General features: G+C 38.3%; 1 protein-coding gene and 1 long non-coding RNA gene across 6 annotated transcripts in view; one reads left to right on the top strand and one right to left on the bottom strand.

The window, feature by feature from the left end:
• The first annotated feature begins 10,217 nt into the window (after positions 1–10,217).
• The window catches only part of ADGRD1 (adhesion G protein-coupled receptor D1), a 125,914-nt gene continuing 117,588 nt past the window's right edge, over positions 10,218–18,543 (top strand). The window contains exons 1-3 of one of the 3 annotated variants that reach the window (XM_010720036.4): positions 10,218–10,970; positions 11,067–11,103; positions 15,446–15,529. In XM_010720036.4, coding sequence (XP_010718338.2) covers positions 10,902–10,970; positions 11,067–11,103; positions 15,446–15,529 — 190 coding nt within the window. In that variant the 5' untranslated portion in view covers positions 10,218–10,901. The remainder of the gene's footprint in view (positions 10,971–11,066; positions 11,104–15,445; positions 15,530–18,543) is intronic. The other 2 variants (XM_010720037.4, XM_085238705.1) reach the window with 2 other exon arrangements.
• The window catches only part of LOC109370309 (uncharacterized), a 201,970-nt gene continuing 199,480 nt past the window's right edge, over positions 16,054–18,543 (bottom strand). For 2 of the 3 annotated variants that reach the window (XR_014887063.1, XR_004161573.2), the window contains one exon: positions 16,054–18,512. This is a non-coding gene — a long non-coding RNA (uncharacterized LOC109370309). The remainder of the gene's footprint in view (positions 18,513–18,543) is intronic. The other variant, XR_014887062.1, reaches the window with a different exon arrangement.

The following is an 18,543-nucleotide window of genomic DNA, read 5'->3' as shown; positions in this document are numbered from 1 at the left end:
AACTCGAGTATTTCTTAACACTTCATTCTGATGCATATCAGCCAAAATTGACTATTAAATGTTTGAGAACAATATTATATAATTCGTGTAAGTTTAAGTTCTGTGGGATTTTAAAATTAATGAGATGGTAAGCACTTCACTCACTGAGACTGAAGGGGAAATGAGGAATGTCATGCTTGCCCTGGGAAAAGAAAAATTTTGACTTAACATCCCACTGGAACTTCCTGCTGCATCATCTTGCTTCAGCTTCCTATTACAGGTTCTTTGTAGAGTTTACTAACTGGTATGTGTCCTGTTACTTCTGCTAGCTTGAGTACCTGCTGCTGATTTACTGGGTGGGGAAGCCTTCAAGTTATCTCACAAAAATATGCTGTTTCAGAAGTGTAGATAATTCAGAAAAGTAAGTAATTACACAGTGGTGGTAGTGCAAGGTGGAAAAGAATATAGCATGAGTTACATTTGCATTACTTCATAGTGTGTGTGCTGTAATCTCTACAACTCCCCTGCTCTACCCAGGTACTAGGCTTTGAATTACTACCAAGCAGCTAAAGGCTTCTAAAGAAGAGTGAGGTAGCTCATTTTTTTTTTTTTAAAAGATGTGACTGTGAGATTCGTAAATGTTAACACAGAGTCCTCAAAACAGGAGTAGGCAGCAATTCTAGTCCTAAGCAAACCTTCCAACTTGAAATGCTTCAGGAGTAGGATTAAATGCACATGTTGCAGTATTACACTTTCCTTTCTGTATTTAGCTGCTAATGGTTGAACAACACAGGCCGTGCTGATGTGAATGTGCAATTTCCTCAGTTGCAGTTTGTTAAAACTAAAAGGTTTACAGCTCTGCAGCCTTTCAGTAGTTGGGTTTAAGGAAGATAAAGTTACTTAGTCAAGTAATGAGGAACATTATTTTAAGAAGCCATTTAATAGTCATATCATTAGTGATGTGAGACAAATCCCTTGCAATACCAACTTTGTTCTGCCTCCTTAACTGCTGTGTGAGGTTAAAGGTGGGCTCTGATATGTTGCCACACGTCAATTAGTAAGTCTTCCCACTCCAACACCTTGCTTCAGGTATTTGGATAGCTTACTGTTAGACTAGACTCAGTTTTGACATTCAAAAGGAGGATAAGGTGCAAGCTCATTACTTCCAGTTCCATAATAAAGCTGTGATGGCAGTGTGCAAGTTGGATACCTGAAGAAACATTTTGCTGTGTCTGTATCATTAACTGAAGGAGGGCTGAGTGTCTCCTCAGGAAATTTAAGATTACCCTTCTCTCTACTAGGCTTTTAAAGCCTGTCCATCCTATGTCTGGAAGTTACAGTTCAACAACTACCTCCATCTTTCCCCCTTACAGTTCAACAACTACCTCCATCTTTCCCCCTCTCCCTCCTATACATGGTTCCATTGCTCATACTCAAGCTAACTGCTACAAAAAGCAATGCTGAGAATTATTTTCTCTTTTGGAGTTTAATTGAAACCACTTGGCAGTACTGGTCCCCTTCTCTCACCTGGCTTTTGGCAGTAGTTGTCTGAGCCTTTAAAAGCCTCTGCAGTGGGATCAAAGTGAATGTCTTTGAAACAACTGAAAAGATAAGTTTTGCACTGCCTTTCATCAGTCGGTTTTCATGTGGGTGTGTTAATTGTCTCTTTTTTTGTCCTTCCATTGATCTGAAAGGCTGCCTTTAGCAATCTTTTTTCCTGGCTAAAACTGGTATATGAGCACCCCGTGAAGGAGCTCTTGCACTTGCCCTGGAACAATTTTAACCATCTGTGTGTCTAGAAGCCCTTCAAGCTGGGAATTGATGTTAGGAGTATATATGCAACTGCTCTCCTAGGCCAATAACATTTTCTGCCACTGCTCTGGAGACAGCCATGGCGATTTGTAGTGTTTGGGGCCCTCTGTTTGCAGCTTGTCCCCCTAAATAATAATAATAAAGCTATTGCTTTACCAGCAAAGTAGAAAGAAAAAAACAAAAACAAACAAAAAAAACAACAACTACTATTTCTGCTTTGGAGTAAAATTAACTGACTGACGAGTCCTGTAAAGCTGAACTTGAAAGGACTTCATGGTTGAAAGCATGGCTTAATATCATGAACCTATTTAACAGGCCTACAGTGATTTAGTGATGAGCCAAGCCACAGCCTCATTGCATACTCAATTACTGCATGAATGTTGAAGCAAAAGTTGTATTGTCAATACCAAGATTCTAGTGATTTTTTTTGGTTGTTGTTGTTATTTGGAGGGGAGGTGTTACAGACTTGGACTCAGAAAGACAACTACCTGGAATTTAATGGTGTGGGTAACGGTGTGGGTAATTCTCTTAGTTTGTCACAAAGAGAACAGATTGTTTAGTGAGTGGTACTTCCCCCAGATCTTAGTGTTCTAGAGGTTGATCACCGAAATGAAAAGGTGTCTGTAGATGTTCATTGGAAGAAAAGGTAGTTTTATTTATTTTTTTGGTAGAAATTAATGTTCCTACTGTTTGAAGGGATCAAAACATTAAAAAAAAAAAAAAAAAAAAAACAAGAAAGTTTCCCAAATATCATTCAAAGAAAACAAGAACCCAAATCACATGAAACAAGGTTTTTTGTAACATTTATAATAGCTTTAGTGTTTGATCCACTGTCTCTGAAATCATGCTTTTAATATTGAAAGAAATCAAGACTTAGTAACTTAGAGCTGCACTGATAAAACTAAGAGGCATTGAACTTGATTTATTCTGTTGTCTATTTCTACGTCAACACTGTAATGCTATAACATGATGGAAAGCACAGCAATAATAGCAGGGTAGCAAGGATAAGCCCAAATGCAACAGCCATAGACTCAGAAACAAAGGAAAAAAAATCACTTACCTTTGGAAGGCCTCAGGTAAGCAGGAATCTCCGGCAAGATACCTTTATCTCCACTGCCAAGCCTTAAATGAGGTCTGGGATGGGCTGGATCCTGGCTCCAGCCCTTCCAATCACTGAGGTTCATTGCCTGCACCTGAGCTCCCCTGGGTTGGCCCTGCCTTCCCACCAGGTGCTCCATCACTGCTTCAAGCTGTAACTCAGCATTTCTACTACACACTGTTAAAGGTCAGCTGAAATGAAGAATGTGTAAGGGTAACGAAGTCATAAACAGGAGGCCCCTACCTTTGTTTAGTTTCTTATGCTAGTGACCAAAAGAAAAAAATTTAACTACTGTGTGTCACATAATGATGTCTACGGTAAAATTGTTGACTGTATTCTCAAGCATCAGGATCATTAATTTAGGTTTTTTGTATAAAATGCAGAACCAAAAATAGCAAATCATGTAAATAATGTATATGGTTCTTGTTTGCTTTGAAGTCCTCCATGTAAGTTACCATCACAGGAACTGCTTGTCTGATCTACTGCTGCTACTGTAAGCGGATTGCTACACAAAGGTGGTAACAGACTGATGACTTCACATCATCATGTCTCTTGAAAAAAGCACTGGAGAGAATGTGTATTTTGCTTATGCTGAGGATATAAAAGAAAGTCAGCTTTCCTGACAGTTTTTTTTTGTAATGTTACAAAATAGTGAAGAGCAACCAAGGCGTGCACATGCAGACATGAGCTCCTGCATGCTTGGACTCGGGTACATACACATGTGCAAATGCACATGGCCCTACACATAAGCAATCCTAAAATACTTTTAAAATATTTTATTTTTGCAATATCTGTTGCCATTTGATTTTGGAAGCAGTACTTTTTACCTCTTTTGGGTTTGGGTGTTTTATTTGTATATTAAAACTGGTTTCCACGTGCAAAGCACTGGATTCAAACTGTAGTAAATGAGTGCATTACGTTTTCAAATGCTGTGCTGTAAAAGCCATTTGGAATGCCTCTTCTGCCACTCAGAAGTGTACAAGTTGCCTGATAAATGAGCACTGCATCAGGTTATAGGAGCAGTTATTAGCTTCAGTCTGATATAGCCTTAAAAAAAAATAATCCTGGTTACTGCATAATTGTTTTGCCTTGCTGGCAATGCGCACGCAGGCTGTGTAGCACCTGAGAACACGTTAATTCCGGTTTTCTTAAATGTGATGGCAGATGAGAGCTGTTTTTGAGGTACCGGTTTCAGCCACAGGATGGAGCGCGCTGTCTGTAGCTGCTATGATGGAACAGAAGTGTCAGCTGAAATACGCTTCGGACTGCATGCACAGCACCGCTCCCGGAGGAAGTGATGTGGGTGCTTGTGGGTTTACTAAGAGTAGCAAATGGCTGTGACTGCTGGCAGCAGTACTAGCTCTTAACTGACAGACGTTTAAAACTGGATAACACTCTACCCCATTTTCTTGGTGTAAAATAAGCTAAAAATAATTGTGCTTTTCATTGGGTCTTTCCTTCATCTGCAGTTAAATCCATCAAATGTGAAACAGAGTGAACTAAAGAAAGATGTATTTAAATAACAGAAGTTCATTATAATTATAATTAGGGGAGCAAACCTTTCCCTGCTCAGGCCTTCAGATTTGAAACACAGCTGGAAGAAATGCCCTGTGGCAGTTTGATCTGATCGTGCTGGAGAACACTACCTTGCTTGGATGTTGGGATGCTGGTGATGTGAACCACCTCTGTGCAGTGCAGCGGAGGTTCCTGGAGCAGAGGCAGAAATAAGCAGGTGGCTGACTACAAGCTGGCAAATTCCTGGCTGATGTAGTGCTTGTTGAATCAATGGCAGCTATTGCATAAGAGAAGAAAAGGCAGCGTGGTACAAAACTAATGTGGCACCTTTAGAAGTATAGCCTGGACTGCTGATAAGATAAAGCAACGAGCCACAAGAGAGAAGACACTTGTAATGGACTGAACCCATAGGAATATGAGGGAATTCTACTCCAGGAAGAAGAAAGTTCACGTGCAAGTTGATCTACCAGAAAAGGCATGGAGAGTAGATAAATACTTTATCATAGAGCAAAGTTCTCGTGTGGTAATAACGTGATAATTATTAATGCAATGATCTAAAGCATAACTAATTAGAACAGTTATACTTAATGGAAGTCCACAATTAGATATCAAAGCAAGCAAACAAAAACAAACAAACAAAAACAAACAAAAAAAAAAGAAAGGAAAAAATGCAGTTTGGAGGAAGAGAGAAATGAGAGACTTCTGGAGAATGGTTCTAAATGGTTCTAAATAGATAGTTCTCTACTAGAGAAGTTATTTCTCTCATTAGGTTATTAAGCATTTTAGCAGAGTGAGGACCAGCCCAGTAACAGTTAAAGTGGACAACAATGCCTGAAAGAGCGTTTATGTCAGGATGTGATGCATGTACTGACCCTCTTCTGTCAATGGCTAAAACTCCAAGACCCAGTACCCAAAACCGGGAAACCTGAAATTTAGGTATTGTGGAATTCAGATTTTATGCGCTCAAGTTAAACATTTCAGGTTTGAAGACTATTCAAATCCTAAGAAGGTGGATTTGGAAGCTACTGTGGATATTTAAGTTAGCACTCTGTATGGTTTCTGTTCCCACTCTCGTTGCTTTTCCCACTTAGATCTAAAGTAAGAAACTGCAAAAGACAGAAAGTGAGTTATTCCCCAAAGAAAGAGAAGCCTGTAGTATGTACGTTTATAATAGGCTTAGATGTTTTTGCTGAGAAACACCTTGTAGATCAACTTCATTTGTGCCAGCAAACTTGTTTCACAAAGCAGCCGAATGGAATTTTCATGGTTACTTTTACCCAGAAGAGCGAGAGAGAACTGGGTAAGACTATTAGAGGAAAACTGGCACATATTCCAAAGACAGAACTTTATTATGATGAAATACGTTTGTAATTAAGAGAACCTGGCTACCTGTATGATGGTAGTTCTTAATGCAGTTCTTAAAGGCAGGGGTTTTTTTTGCAAATAAAACTTGGTTTAATTATGTATATTTATGAAACAACTACAACAAAAAAGTTGTGTTTTTTATTTATTATATGATTAGGAAATTTAATGTAAGGTTGTGTTGACATTAAGGCCTAGATAATTAAAGATCAAAATTAAATCTTCAGGTTTTGCACAAAAGCTTATGCTACTTTGCAAAGAAAAAGAAATCAACTATTTTGTTTGGTATATAGAATGAGATGTTCAAGGAATTGCCACAGAAAAACAAGTCAAATAGGATGATATGGTAAGTAGGAAAAAAAAGAGTAATCTAATAACTACAGTGGGACCTTATTTAAAGAAAACTCAAATGCATGGCTTTTTATATGATGTTATTCACCTTCTGAGCTGGTGTTTGAAAAGAATATATTAGTTAGTCAGCATAACGCTATATTAGCCTTAGAAAGATATATTCATTTGATTAGTTATAAATTCTGTTGCCAAAAGCCTTTATTTTCTGGCATCAACTCAGAACATTCTCATTCTCCTAATTAGAACAATATTTTTTCATCAGAGCATGAGCCTTGCTGAGTTAGCTCCAGGAGTTTTGTTTGTTTGCTTTTTCTTCAGTCTGGACTTTTCTGTTTGTCCTTTTGTTTACAATCACCTCAAGGAAAATCTCATGCAATATTTTCATGAGTGTGAGTTTCGCTTTCTCATCTTTTGCCAAAGTATCTTTTACTCACTGACATAATATAAAGACTTGCATCACACGGTGGCCACTGCCACCCATACATCGTCCTTTGTCAATGTGGCACTACGCAAATCAGAACTGTAACGCCTGAGGTTGTTCTACAGACCAAGCTTTTTTTCATAGCTGATGTGGTTCTTTGCTGACCTGAGAAGCATTTGAGCGACCGTTGTGAGGGAGATCTCACCCAGAGCCGGGGCCACAATGAAGAACTTGTGAAGGTGCTTGCTGTCTTAGACCTGACAGTCTCTCACCCAGCGTTCTAGCTGCACTGTTATAAGGTCACAGTCTGAGAAGGTGCATCATCAAGGATCATCCCACTGTTAATCACAGCAATACGGCCATAGATACGCACAGAACTTATTAGCAACTGCTTCTCATGCTAGTGAAACATCCATGCCCTCCCATATCAGAGTTCTTCCACGGGCGATGCACATCTTGCAGACAAAACTTGTTTATATGACTGTACACAGTTTGTATGCATTGTACTATCCCATAACATCTAGAAAATGCTGCTTTTATTCCTTTTTATTAGAACTGATCTTTGAATATATATATATTTTGCTCTATGTTGAAGATTTACATTTGTTGATTTTCATCAAAATTAATGCTGTTTGCCTACGATGGAAAAAAATGAGGAAGGCAATTATAGAAATACCACTATCTCAAAAGTGACAGAACCATGGCAAAACACAGCTGGAATACACCAACTCCAGATTGGAATAACATCATATAAAGAATAATAAACCACTAGAGGTGACCCATTCCTCTGTAAAAACTGCTTTTGCTTTGAAGTTTAGTGAGTAAATAGCATTCTCATTATGAACGGAGCTGCACTGGTACGAACACGTGCATTGAGATGGAGATGTGTGTGTCACAGACTTTTGTTCAGGTTCCTTGCAGATGTGCAAATATAACCAAGTTGTGCATATGTACATATCTGAACAGCTTCAAGAGAAACAGCGGAGTTGTCTTGGATGTCTTCTGTGCCAAAGGAGAGATGATTGTGTTTACAAAACAACTTCTTGTGTAACTGAGGTTAAGTAACAGCAGTTCTACAGCCACAAATGCAGGAGTTCCATGTCAAGCTGGCACTAAAACTACAACTTTCAGCAGGTTGGTGTTGATATATCAGCTACAAGCACCTAGTTAGTAATTTCTGTTACCGACAGAGTTTGACTAGGAAGCTATTTTAATCCTGAATATGTACTGGCATGTGAGCAGACTGTGATATTAGAGAAGTTTAACAAAACCCAGCATTTAGATTTAATCTTAAAATATTCCTTTCTAAGATGTTTGATAAAACATTTCGGTCCCAGTTATGCACTGGATTTCTCGTGGGGAGTTAATGATTCCAATGAAAATAAAGAAAGAAAACCATATAACGGAATGTTTGTCTTCTGCATTGTACAATAAATGCTTTGAAGGATTGTTCTCTCTGTTTGTATTCACATAGCAAGGAGTAAAGATTTTTAACATCAGGGTGTTTTTCATTTCCTGCTAAATGGCAACCACAGCATTTACCAATATTGTTTTAATAATATAGTAGTGTTGAAGGAACAAGAGCTGCACAGGGAAAGCTGAAACTGAAAGTTTAATCACCTTGTAATAAGTCACACTCATTAACGTGGTGGGAATGTTGCAAGTGATATCACCAACATAAACCATGATTTTTTTTTCCTTAAACCGTTTTGACCGAAAGTGTTGTGTCCCTCCACACACCTCTCCACTGCATCCCTCCCTCATCCAAAAGAAAGAGGAGGAAAAGAGGAAAAAAGAAACCTGGGGCATGTGATAATCTGGAGAAGCCTTTCACGGAGTCCTCCCAGCACTGCTGCACCAGGAGATCACAGCTCCTCCCTTCCTCGCTGCTGTGGGAGAGCTGTCCTGGGGAAAAGCCTCTCAGCTGCTGAGCACAGGCTGCCCACAGTTACCTGCTGTATATTTGTGCTCTTATTGACGTGCAAGGATTTTAAATGGACATTATTTTATCTGCAGGTTACTCAAGAGCAATCCATTGCAGTTGTTTTGTTTTCTGAGCCCTGGATCAGTGACTGGGTTTGCACGCAAGGTGCCCAGTGCTACCTCTGGTCTGCGGTGGGAGCAGTGTGACTTCTCAGATCAGGTTTCCAGAGGATCATACGAATATGTTTAGAAATTGTTTCTGCAAATAATCTCTGATGTCTGGTTGCAATTTGCCGTTTCCACAAAAATTCCTGGCAGTGAGCATGTTTGCTTGGATTCTCACAATTGTTTTGGTAAGCATATTCTCTCCCTTGACAGGCCCCTCTTGGCAAATATTTCAAATTCCTGTCCTTCTCTTTTTACAGTTTAATGCTTTCCTGATTTTTAGCTGCAACTTTCTATTATTTCTAAGGGTGGCTCTACTTGTTAGTACGTGATGCGGAATTCCTGGGGTTTACACAGCATTCTACTTTCAGGTTACAGAGGATTTTTCTGGCTAACAGGAGGGAGGGAAAGAATCTTTGCAAAACAAAACAACATTTCAAAAACTCAGTGAAAATAAGCAGAAGCCACACTGTGCATAGCTGAGTGGGAAACTACATTTTTGAATGAACTAAAGTTAAAAACTCTCAAAACTACTTTGATAAAATTCCAAATTGAGGTTACAAACCAAAGATGTATATTTTGCTGAAGATTTATAATTAATTTTGGTGACAGAAGGTAATTTGTGCCGTATGTGATATGTATCGTGCAACTTCCTGAATTAAATAAAGCTCCTTTAATCCCTCAACTCTGGAGTTCCATCTATTCAGTTCGTGGCAAGGAGTTACCACCAGAATATTCAGAAGTTCAGTTAGACTGCTGTGGAACCAACTGGCTAAACAGTCACAAGGCCAACCTGCTGGGCTTCCAAATACAGAACCTTTATAGAAAGGGTAAATAGAAAGAAACAAAACAAAAACAAAACCGGCTCAACCCAAGAGTTTGGTGCAAATGCCATGAAATGTACCAGTAAGAAAGGGTAAATGCCATAGAAGGAACCAGGCCGTTATAGGCTGATAATGGCACCTGAAGAGATAAGACCAAGAGCCACAAAATAGGTGGGGGAAGGGGAATCGCTAACGGGCAGAAGAAAAGCCACTGTGGGCAGTGGCACACATGGAAACAGGTTGTGTGGTCACTTTTCCATAGATGTGCATCTTTCGTGTGCGTTGATTTCTGTGTTTGCAGTGCTTCGCCGATTAAGTGTCAGGGGCTGAAGGTAAGTTCAAATCTGGGAGACATATACATAATTAAAAAAAACGTAATTATGTTTTGGTAAAAATAAAGGCAATGACATTGCTGTGGCTCTTATAGAAGGGATTTCCCGGTTATTTTACTAGCTCTGTTGTGTATCTTTGAGAAAATCAGTAAAATGGCTTAATGCTGCAGCTTCCCCTCCTCGACAGGTACCCAGTAATACTAACCTCTCAGTGCAGTGTGATTTAAAGCAGTATTTTTATAAAGGTCATGTTCCTTTAAACAAATACAGTCTGTTGTTTTGATGAATAGCTCTTAGCTTTCCTTCAAAGACTTTTATCCAAAATCTGTTATATTGTTCTTAAACATCTGAATTGGGAACAATTGGTCTGGCTTTGATTCTTCTTGAATGTGCAGATTGCTAAAAGCTGTAATCTCTTTAATCTGCTTGCTGAGGCACATTAGCTTGTTTCCACTTGTTCCTGGCTGGCTGGTGTTAGGACCCAGAAAAGAGACAGCAGCAACGTGATATAAATAGAGTACCAGAATGGGACAAAGTTTGAGAAGAAAGCATGACATCACTCAGACTTGCTCTCCACCCAAAAAGATCTGGGATGGAGGTGCAAACGTGAGCTGGACAAGCGAGGAGTTAGCAAGTCTTTTCAGTTCATTTCCCAGGGAGAGTGAGAGCTCTATGCTTTATGCGCTATAAGGAAGTACATTTTCTTGCTAGCAAAACCAAAACTGGCTTCGGATCTCTGACAACGTGAAAGTAATTGAAAGGAAAAGACAACCATAGGAAGAAAGTTGAAAACAAGATATTTTCTTTTTGGCACAGATTCTAGCAGAAATATTTGACTTCTTTCCACAGAACGGTACAACTTTCGGATCTGATGCACATTGCTTCTAATTCTTCCGCAATCACAGTAATTTATTTATGGTTAAATGAAGAGATCAAAGTGTGAAGAAAGCAAATACTACTTAAAGGGTCGGAAGGATATTTTACCATCACTGAAGGAACAGATTTCTTGAACCAACATGGAAAATGTCACTTTTAATACAAAAAGTAGCTAAGGAAAACTTATGATTGAAAACCTGCAGGAATTTGATCTCGGTTGTACTTCTAACCTTAAATAGACGATGAAGAATTTATTATCTCTGCTTTGCTGTCGTTATTCTTTGCTGATTTTATTTCAGTTCAAATATCAGGTAATGTTCTGAATACGGTCAGCACTGACGTATATTTGGATTCCTCTTAGCAAGTTTTGCCTCACTGTGTCTCATTAAAAAATGTTTTATGTGCAGGTGTATGGAAACTATTCCCAGCTACTCGAACACCCAGGTAAGGAATATTTTACTTATACTTTAGACACCATGCTTTTATATATGTATGCATAGTATACCTTGTTTTCTTGCTTTGTACTTTTCATTGGTTTAGTAGTTCCAAGAATCAGTGACCCCACATTTGAATGTCAGCTCTTTAGTAAAAATACAATAGACTGAATTATCAAAGTATCAGACCATCCTGAGGCAGTACAAATTCAGTAGCCTATCTGCTAAACATCTGCATAGAAGTACGTTTGAAGAAAAATGGTTTGTATTTGATAGGGAATTTCTCTATACAGTGCTTATTATTATGTTTTAGAGTATATTTTCTGAACTAGATTTCTACACAGGCTGTTTTTTTTTCTCTCTCTCTCTCTTCTGGTGTTCAGTGTTCTAATTCTTTGATTTACGGTTAGACGTGCTGGTCTGTGTACTTTGCCACAGCATCAAGTGATCTACCCTCCTCCTAGCCATCATGCTTCAGTTAAAATCAGTTCTAGAGTGTTTTAAAGATCTCTCATCTGTTTTCAATGCAGAAAATCTCATTCGAAGCTTATTTGGGGTCTGTGTGTATAACTGCTGAATCCTTCTGTTTATATAAATAGTTTAACCTCAAGCCTCATGGTGGTGTACAAGTACAATTTTACTGCTTTGCAATTCATGCATTGCTTTGTGCTGTTAAGTTTCCACAATATATAATTACGCTCAAAATAAAATACAGTGTGATGTGGAGTTCTGTTGTCTGCTATTGCAGTAACTTCAGACCAGTTACGTGTTCTACCTTCATTCAGACTAGGAAATACCATCTCTTTTCCTATCAGTAAGGATGACAGGCTTCTGGCCAGTAGAACCAGTAAGGGAGAAATGGTCTCCCTCACTGGGGGGGGCAAGCTACATGACATTTGTCTGTAGCACAATATCTATAGGGAAATGTAGCTGGGAGTGATGCTTTCTGAATTTGTAGAGACTGTAAACAATTCAGAAGTGCTTTTGTTCTAAACACAGAGTAAGAACTATACATGTATAAGCTGAATTCAAAGCAATAGGTATTTCTTTTCAGAAGTTTTCTTGGGGCTGTAAGTGAGATGGCAGCATGGCTTTATATAGTTCAGAACTGGCAGCTAGGAAAGCCACCGACGTGCCGCATGGCTCTTGGAGATTCATTTCTTTGCTGCATCTCTGGTTGCTTTCCCATTTTCTTTGCCCGTTTTTCCCAGCTTCAAAATTTAAGGCTCTTAGAAGCTCCTCCTTAGGAATCTGTTTGATACCAACTGCACTACGCCATTAATAAAATACTCATGCCATATCATGATACAATTTCTGGCATCAATTCGTTTCCTTCCCAGAGATTTTTCTTGCTTGTCTATTTTCCTCTGTTTTGCTATATTTTTCTAACACTTCTGTTAACTTTAATCTTTTTTTCCCCTGATATAAAGAGAAAATGTTAATGGAAGTAAGAGTTATTTGCAGATAAGCACACTGTGAAACAGCAGGCATGTTCTGTGCTCTGCAAAATAGGTCCATTTTGAGGATGATATGGAGGTCCTTCAGCACAGGTTACCTATGTGGATTCTCTTATTATCACAGAAATTCATCACTCTAACTTCTTTTGCAGCAGCTAGAATGTACTCTTTGAAGATAGAACTGAACACATACCCAGATATGGCTTATGTAAATGAGAGCTTGTTCCTACACCCTCCTCCCTCAGCATGCCTTTCCACACACAGCTTAGTTGAGTTGGACTGCCTGGAATTCTCAGATTTGGCTTTGTGCATGCTTATTCTGTGTCATTATTCTCCTACCTTGCCAGTAGCTTTCTCCTTTTGTTAGCAACTATGCTTTTCTTTGTATTTTTCAAATATCCAAAGGCAATGTGACCACAGAACCTCATCCATTTCTCTAAACGCATCCCTATCTCTTCTATTTACACTCATGTTCCCTCTACGTGGGAAAATCTCTATGTCAACAGCAAACACTCCTAGTTAGACAGGCCAATTGTAGTTCCTGGTCAATTAGGAACAATTTGTTAGGTATCTTTGGTACTATTCCATTTGGAAGGGAATTAGAGTAGCTCATTCATTCTTACAAAATCAAAGCTTCATATAGTTTTGTGCTTTCAGATCTATGACTGTTTATTGTGTTGTTTAAGAAATTTGTCAGTTCTATACTCCCATTAGGTCTTAGGTTCCTCTCCACATCTACATTGCAGCTCTGAAAATATACTATGAGGATGAGAAACATCACAAGAGTTCATCGCTCCACGGTTTGACTAGGAAGCTTAAAGCCCCTGCAATTCCATTATAATGAAACCTAATTTGTATCCAGAATAATAAAATGGTAGAATAACTGTCAAATGGGCAAGCTATTCAGATCTCTCTTTAGAGTACAGAAAGTCTCTAAGTGGCAAAGGACACTATTTATGATTTGTTTTAATTTGCACACAGTTTTGAGAGCTTTTGTATGGTGCCCAACAGTTAAAGTGGTATTTAAGAAACTTTTCTTTGTTTCTGAGGCTCTTGACAGGTTGCTTGGTAAAAAAACCAACAACCAAACAGAAAAAAAACCCAAACTGGTTGTAGGGCAAAGAACTACACATACAGTATAACTTTATAAGTAAGTTTGTTTCACTACTCTTGGTGACCCCAGAAGGGTGAGAAGTTCTTTACTCCTACACTTGAAGATGCACTTGTTCTTTATTTTTCTTAAGGAAAATTATTCATTGGTAAGAGTTTTGGGGAGTTTAAGTTGTACTTTGTTAGATCAATTCAAACTCAATATTAAATATCCATCAGAAGAACAAAGATGTGAAAGGCAGAGGGATTTTCTTGAAGCTAGCTAGTTATCTTTTTTTCTACTTCATGCATTGTCTGGGGGATGGATGGGGCTGTATCTCAGTGGCATTTTATGAAAAGTATTAAAAAACATAGTCAGGGAGTTCAAGGAGGTTAGGGAGATTTTTTTTTTTTTTTTGAACAAATCTGGAACTTCATTGTATGAATGCAGATGAGGAGGGGAAAAGGAAAGAGAATGCTTGATGCTTTCAATATGTTTTAATTTGAGGGTAGGGATATTAAGGGAGAACCAGAAAACACCTAATAATCACTTTGATTGAAATTTAAGTCAAAAATGCTGATTTTAAGTACTCACTTTGTTCTCCTCCAAAAAAGAAAAGATTAACTCAAATTAATAGGACCCCGTGCCATGATTTTGTGTTCACAGTAAAATTTCCATGTATCTGTATCAACCCTCTAAAACTTCCCTGGATACAGGAGATCAACAATTTCTCCTAACACAGCTGGTTAAATTATTTATTTTCAGAATAAAGGATTTCTTGCAGCTAAAAAGAAATTATAGACTATGTTTTCCCACATTATTAATGCTATACCTTTAGAATAGACAACACATGAACACAAAATTTGATTGCATTCTGCTCAGGTTAGAGTGGTCACAGTTCCTAAAATCTGCTCTAACTCATAGCGATTAGGCTATACTGCTAAATCTGTCAGTGGAAACCAGCAGATGTTCTGCATTTGTCAGCATATCTGGTGTTAAGGAGGACGTTTAGGAAAACAAAGGCCACAAGCATCCCCTCCACCATGTAGCTGAGCAATCTGGAACCACTTCTCTTGAGGAAGATCAGATTCCTTCTATTAAAGGGTACAGTTCTGCTCTGTGCTCAGTCACTGTGTGAATTACCTGGAGACACCAGTGCTCATTTCTGTGCTAGTGCTCATTTCAGATTACTGTTCCTCAGTACAGGACAAAAGTGAAAAATGCTTGCATTAATATCATCTGACAGTGTTGCATTGATTTTCCTGTCAGTTTTGAGAAGAGGATAAGGGTCTTTGGAACTCTTCAGCATCTTCTCAATTTCAATTTAAGTGTGGGTATTGGAGTCCTGCATGGAGGAGGCAGAAGCAGAGGAATTGTTCTACAAAAATGAAACATTCCCCCTCCACATTCCCTTCTTGATGTTTTGTACTGTCCATAACGTGTTTAAAAAGCTGGGTGAAATCCTGCAATTATCAGAACAACTTCTCAGCTGGTGCTGACAAACTCTGCCTGATACACCAGCAGAAATTTGATCAGAAATGATTACAGATTTTAAGTATAATTAGGAAAAAAAAACCAGTTGAATTCTAAAAGCAAAGGTTTTCCACAGCGGTCAGTCAGATATCCAGCTTTAATCTCCCCTGCCATTTTGATTCATGGTCTTGCTTATATGAATCAAACACTGCAGATAATATATCTTGTTTTAATTGACCTATTGACCTCCTCTATCGTTCTCCTTTGTAGAAACTTGTTAAAGTAGGGTCCAACAAGAGATATAACACCTTCTTCATCTGTTTCCTTGAAAGGGTTCAAAGTTTTTTCATCAGCTTCCCATTACTGGCCGCTGGAAGACGTGGATGGAATTCATGAGTTTCGGGATACGAACGGAGGTAGACAAAGAATTCATTGACAGTGGCAATAACATAAGTATTTGTGCAGTCTGTAAGTAGACAGCAAGCAGGAGAAATGAGAGCAGTTAGCTTTTTTTTACCGCAGCAGCTGAGATTTTAAGTTAATGTTTCTGCAATGCTTTCATGTTCAAGTGATATTATATTTGAGAGCTGAGTTCTGCAGAGCATTCTCAGACATTCTGTCTATGCATTGTTAAGGTTATGAAGTGAATTTTTTCATGATCCAGAGTCACTGAAATAACATGGTTATTAGCTGACTTTGTACATGCATAATATGCACTAAATAAGCTCAGCAAATGAGATCTTTGGCTATGCCAGCAGTGAAAATGCTTGGTTCTTTTTAACTTTTCAGAAGTAGTTAAATGCCTAAACCCTACAGGCATTTTTGAAAAATCACATTTAGTATCCATAGAAAGAGAAGTGCAAGGCTCTTATCTGAATACTTCTTAATCATTTTTATATTTTTTGATACTTCTCTAAAAGCCCTATTATAGCAAGAGTAGTTTTGTGCTTTTTTTTTTTTTTTTTCTTTTTTTTTTTCCTTTCCAGTTGAGCAAATTCTAGAAAGACTTGGTAAAGCAAAACCCTCACTGATTGGAAAGTCAGTTGTCAGAACTGCAACAACTCAGGGGGAATGATATTAGAATGGTTGGTTTCAGCAGTTTTCTGGTTCTGATGTTTTGGAAAGAAGAGATGACTTCCCAGGAATGTGCAAGTGGTGTAACTGATGGAGTTTCAGCAGAACCACAATATCCCACTGCTGCATTATGAACCTGTAGGGTCGTACCTTTCAGGAGCAATTTTCAGCTATATTCTGCTTCTTCCTGAGGCTCAAAAGTCCATTAGTAGTTTCCACACAAGAACTGTTTTCCCTTGAGACTTTTTAGCCACCTGTAAGTTGGGCTGATATACACATTCCCCAATACTTACCACCCTGTGCCGACCTCTTTGGCCACTGAGCTAAACTTTTGTACTAGTGAAGAGTAGCAGCAGGACTATTACTGGTGACCACGGTATTCTTACATAGAAATATGACAGCAAGATATTAAAACAAGAATTGGAGACCTTTACAATCTTACATGAAAAATGTTACTTAAGTGCAGAGCTAGTGCTATTTATTATACATAAATGGGAACATAAATCTCTGTTTCTAAGTAGGGAAAAAAAAAAAAAAATCTATAAATATCTTAAACCTCTTATTCCATAATCCTGAAGTATTTTAAACTTAGATTGTTTGACCCATCCTTCCAGGAATTATTTTAAGGAATGAAACTGGCTGACCAGAAACAAATCTGGGCAATATTCTGTTCTCACTAGAGGCTGATGGCAGCATCCCTACTTAATTCTAAAAGGACCAGAATTCGATCTAAAGAAAGTTAAGATGTGAGTTCTTTAAAAGTCTGAATGTCATTTTCTAAGTTGTTTCTAAATTGTTTCGACATTCTTATCACAAACTTGTTTTTAAAGTAATTGAGGAATATTTAAATCTAGCATGAATTACAGCTGTTGGACAAATTATAATTGCACAGTGTTGGAAAGATTATTTTTTGAAACTTGTTAAATCACATTATTTCAGCAAAAATCAGAAATCTTTTCAATGGTAGCATGAAAGAGTGAATTAGAATATATAAAAGTTCCTGATCCCACAAAGAAGAATAAGACTGGCTTACGTGAATAACTGTCTTTGAATCCTATTATGTGTAAAATAACATTATAAATAGCCAGCTTTACAATCCTGTTGGGGAAAAAAAAAAAAAAAGATTTGGAGGACTTTGTCTCACTACGTGGCGGCCAAAAATATTTTTCTCTGCAGCACAATTCTTTTTTTCAACTGCATACAGAAGTTTTATGTACCTCTCTGATGTTTGATACAAGAAAAGTTTAATTGTTGTAATCTAACGCAGGTAACAATCTGCTAGATTTTGAAACCATTCTGATTACACAACTCTATTATGCTAGTCCTGTTTTTTCCACTCATCATAATTTCATGCAATTATTTTCATTCCATGTTTCTTCTCTTAAATACTTGAAGCATCATAGTCTGTCCGTCATGTTAATCCATTTTATTTGTTGAAGTCATTGTGTGTGAAGCCAGATTTATATCTCTCAATGTTTTTGTGTTGTGAAAGGCAGTGTCAGTAAATTATTTTTTCAGTTACCTCAAAAATAAAAGCAGTAAAAGGAACTGAAGGGAAACATCCAACTTGAAAAACATCAAATTAAAAAAAAAAAAAAAAAGTGGCCATGTTCAGGTTTTCATCTCACCCCTCATTTTCCACATATTTTCTCAATTCCCATCTCCCTCCTCCCCCCCCCCCGTGAGCCCAGATGGTCTAAATCCCAGGTCAGCACATCTATTTACTTACACAGGCTTTCCATCAAGCTCTGTTTACCCACCCAGGGTAAACAATTAGTGTGAAAGATACTCTCAAAATATCAAAATGGGGAGGGGAAAAAAAAATTATTGTTAGATACCTAAATTAACTTGATAGCTCCCAGAACCATAGCAGGTGGAATGGCTCTAGATACAAACAAGTGTTGCTGCTGTCCTTTCAGACCTGTTGAGAGTATGCTGGCCAATGGCTGTGCTGTGTCCCATAAGGTTTTGAATATCTCCAAGGATGGAGACACAACAGTTCCTCTTTGCAAGCTACTCAGCACCTGACCCTCGTAATTTTTCATTAGAAATATTTAGACAAAAAGCATGTTTAAATAAAATGTCCCATGTTTCAACTTGCTCCCATAGCCTCTTACCTGTTCACTAGACACCACCAAGGAGGGTCTGGCATTACCCCTTCCACTGGGTGTTTATGTGCTTTGATAAGATACCTGAGCCTTCTCCTCTCCAGGGTGAGCAACCCCACTCCCTCACTCTCCTCTGATGTGTCAGGTGCTCCAATCCCTTCATCATCTTTCTGGCCCTTCATGGGACTTGCTCCAATATGTCCATGTATCTCTTGTACTGGGGAAATACAGAAATGGACAAGTGACTT

The sequence above is a fragment of the Meleagris gallopavo genome, chromosome 17, assembly GCF_905368555.1.
Source record: "Meleagris gallopavo chromosome 17, MGAL_WU_HG_1.1, whole genome shotgun sequence".
Taxonomy (NCBI): Eukaryota; Metazoa; Chordata; class Aves; order Galliformes; family Phasianidae; genus Meleagris; species Meleagris gallopavo.
This window is presented reverse-complemented; position numbering and strand designations above follow the sequence as displayed.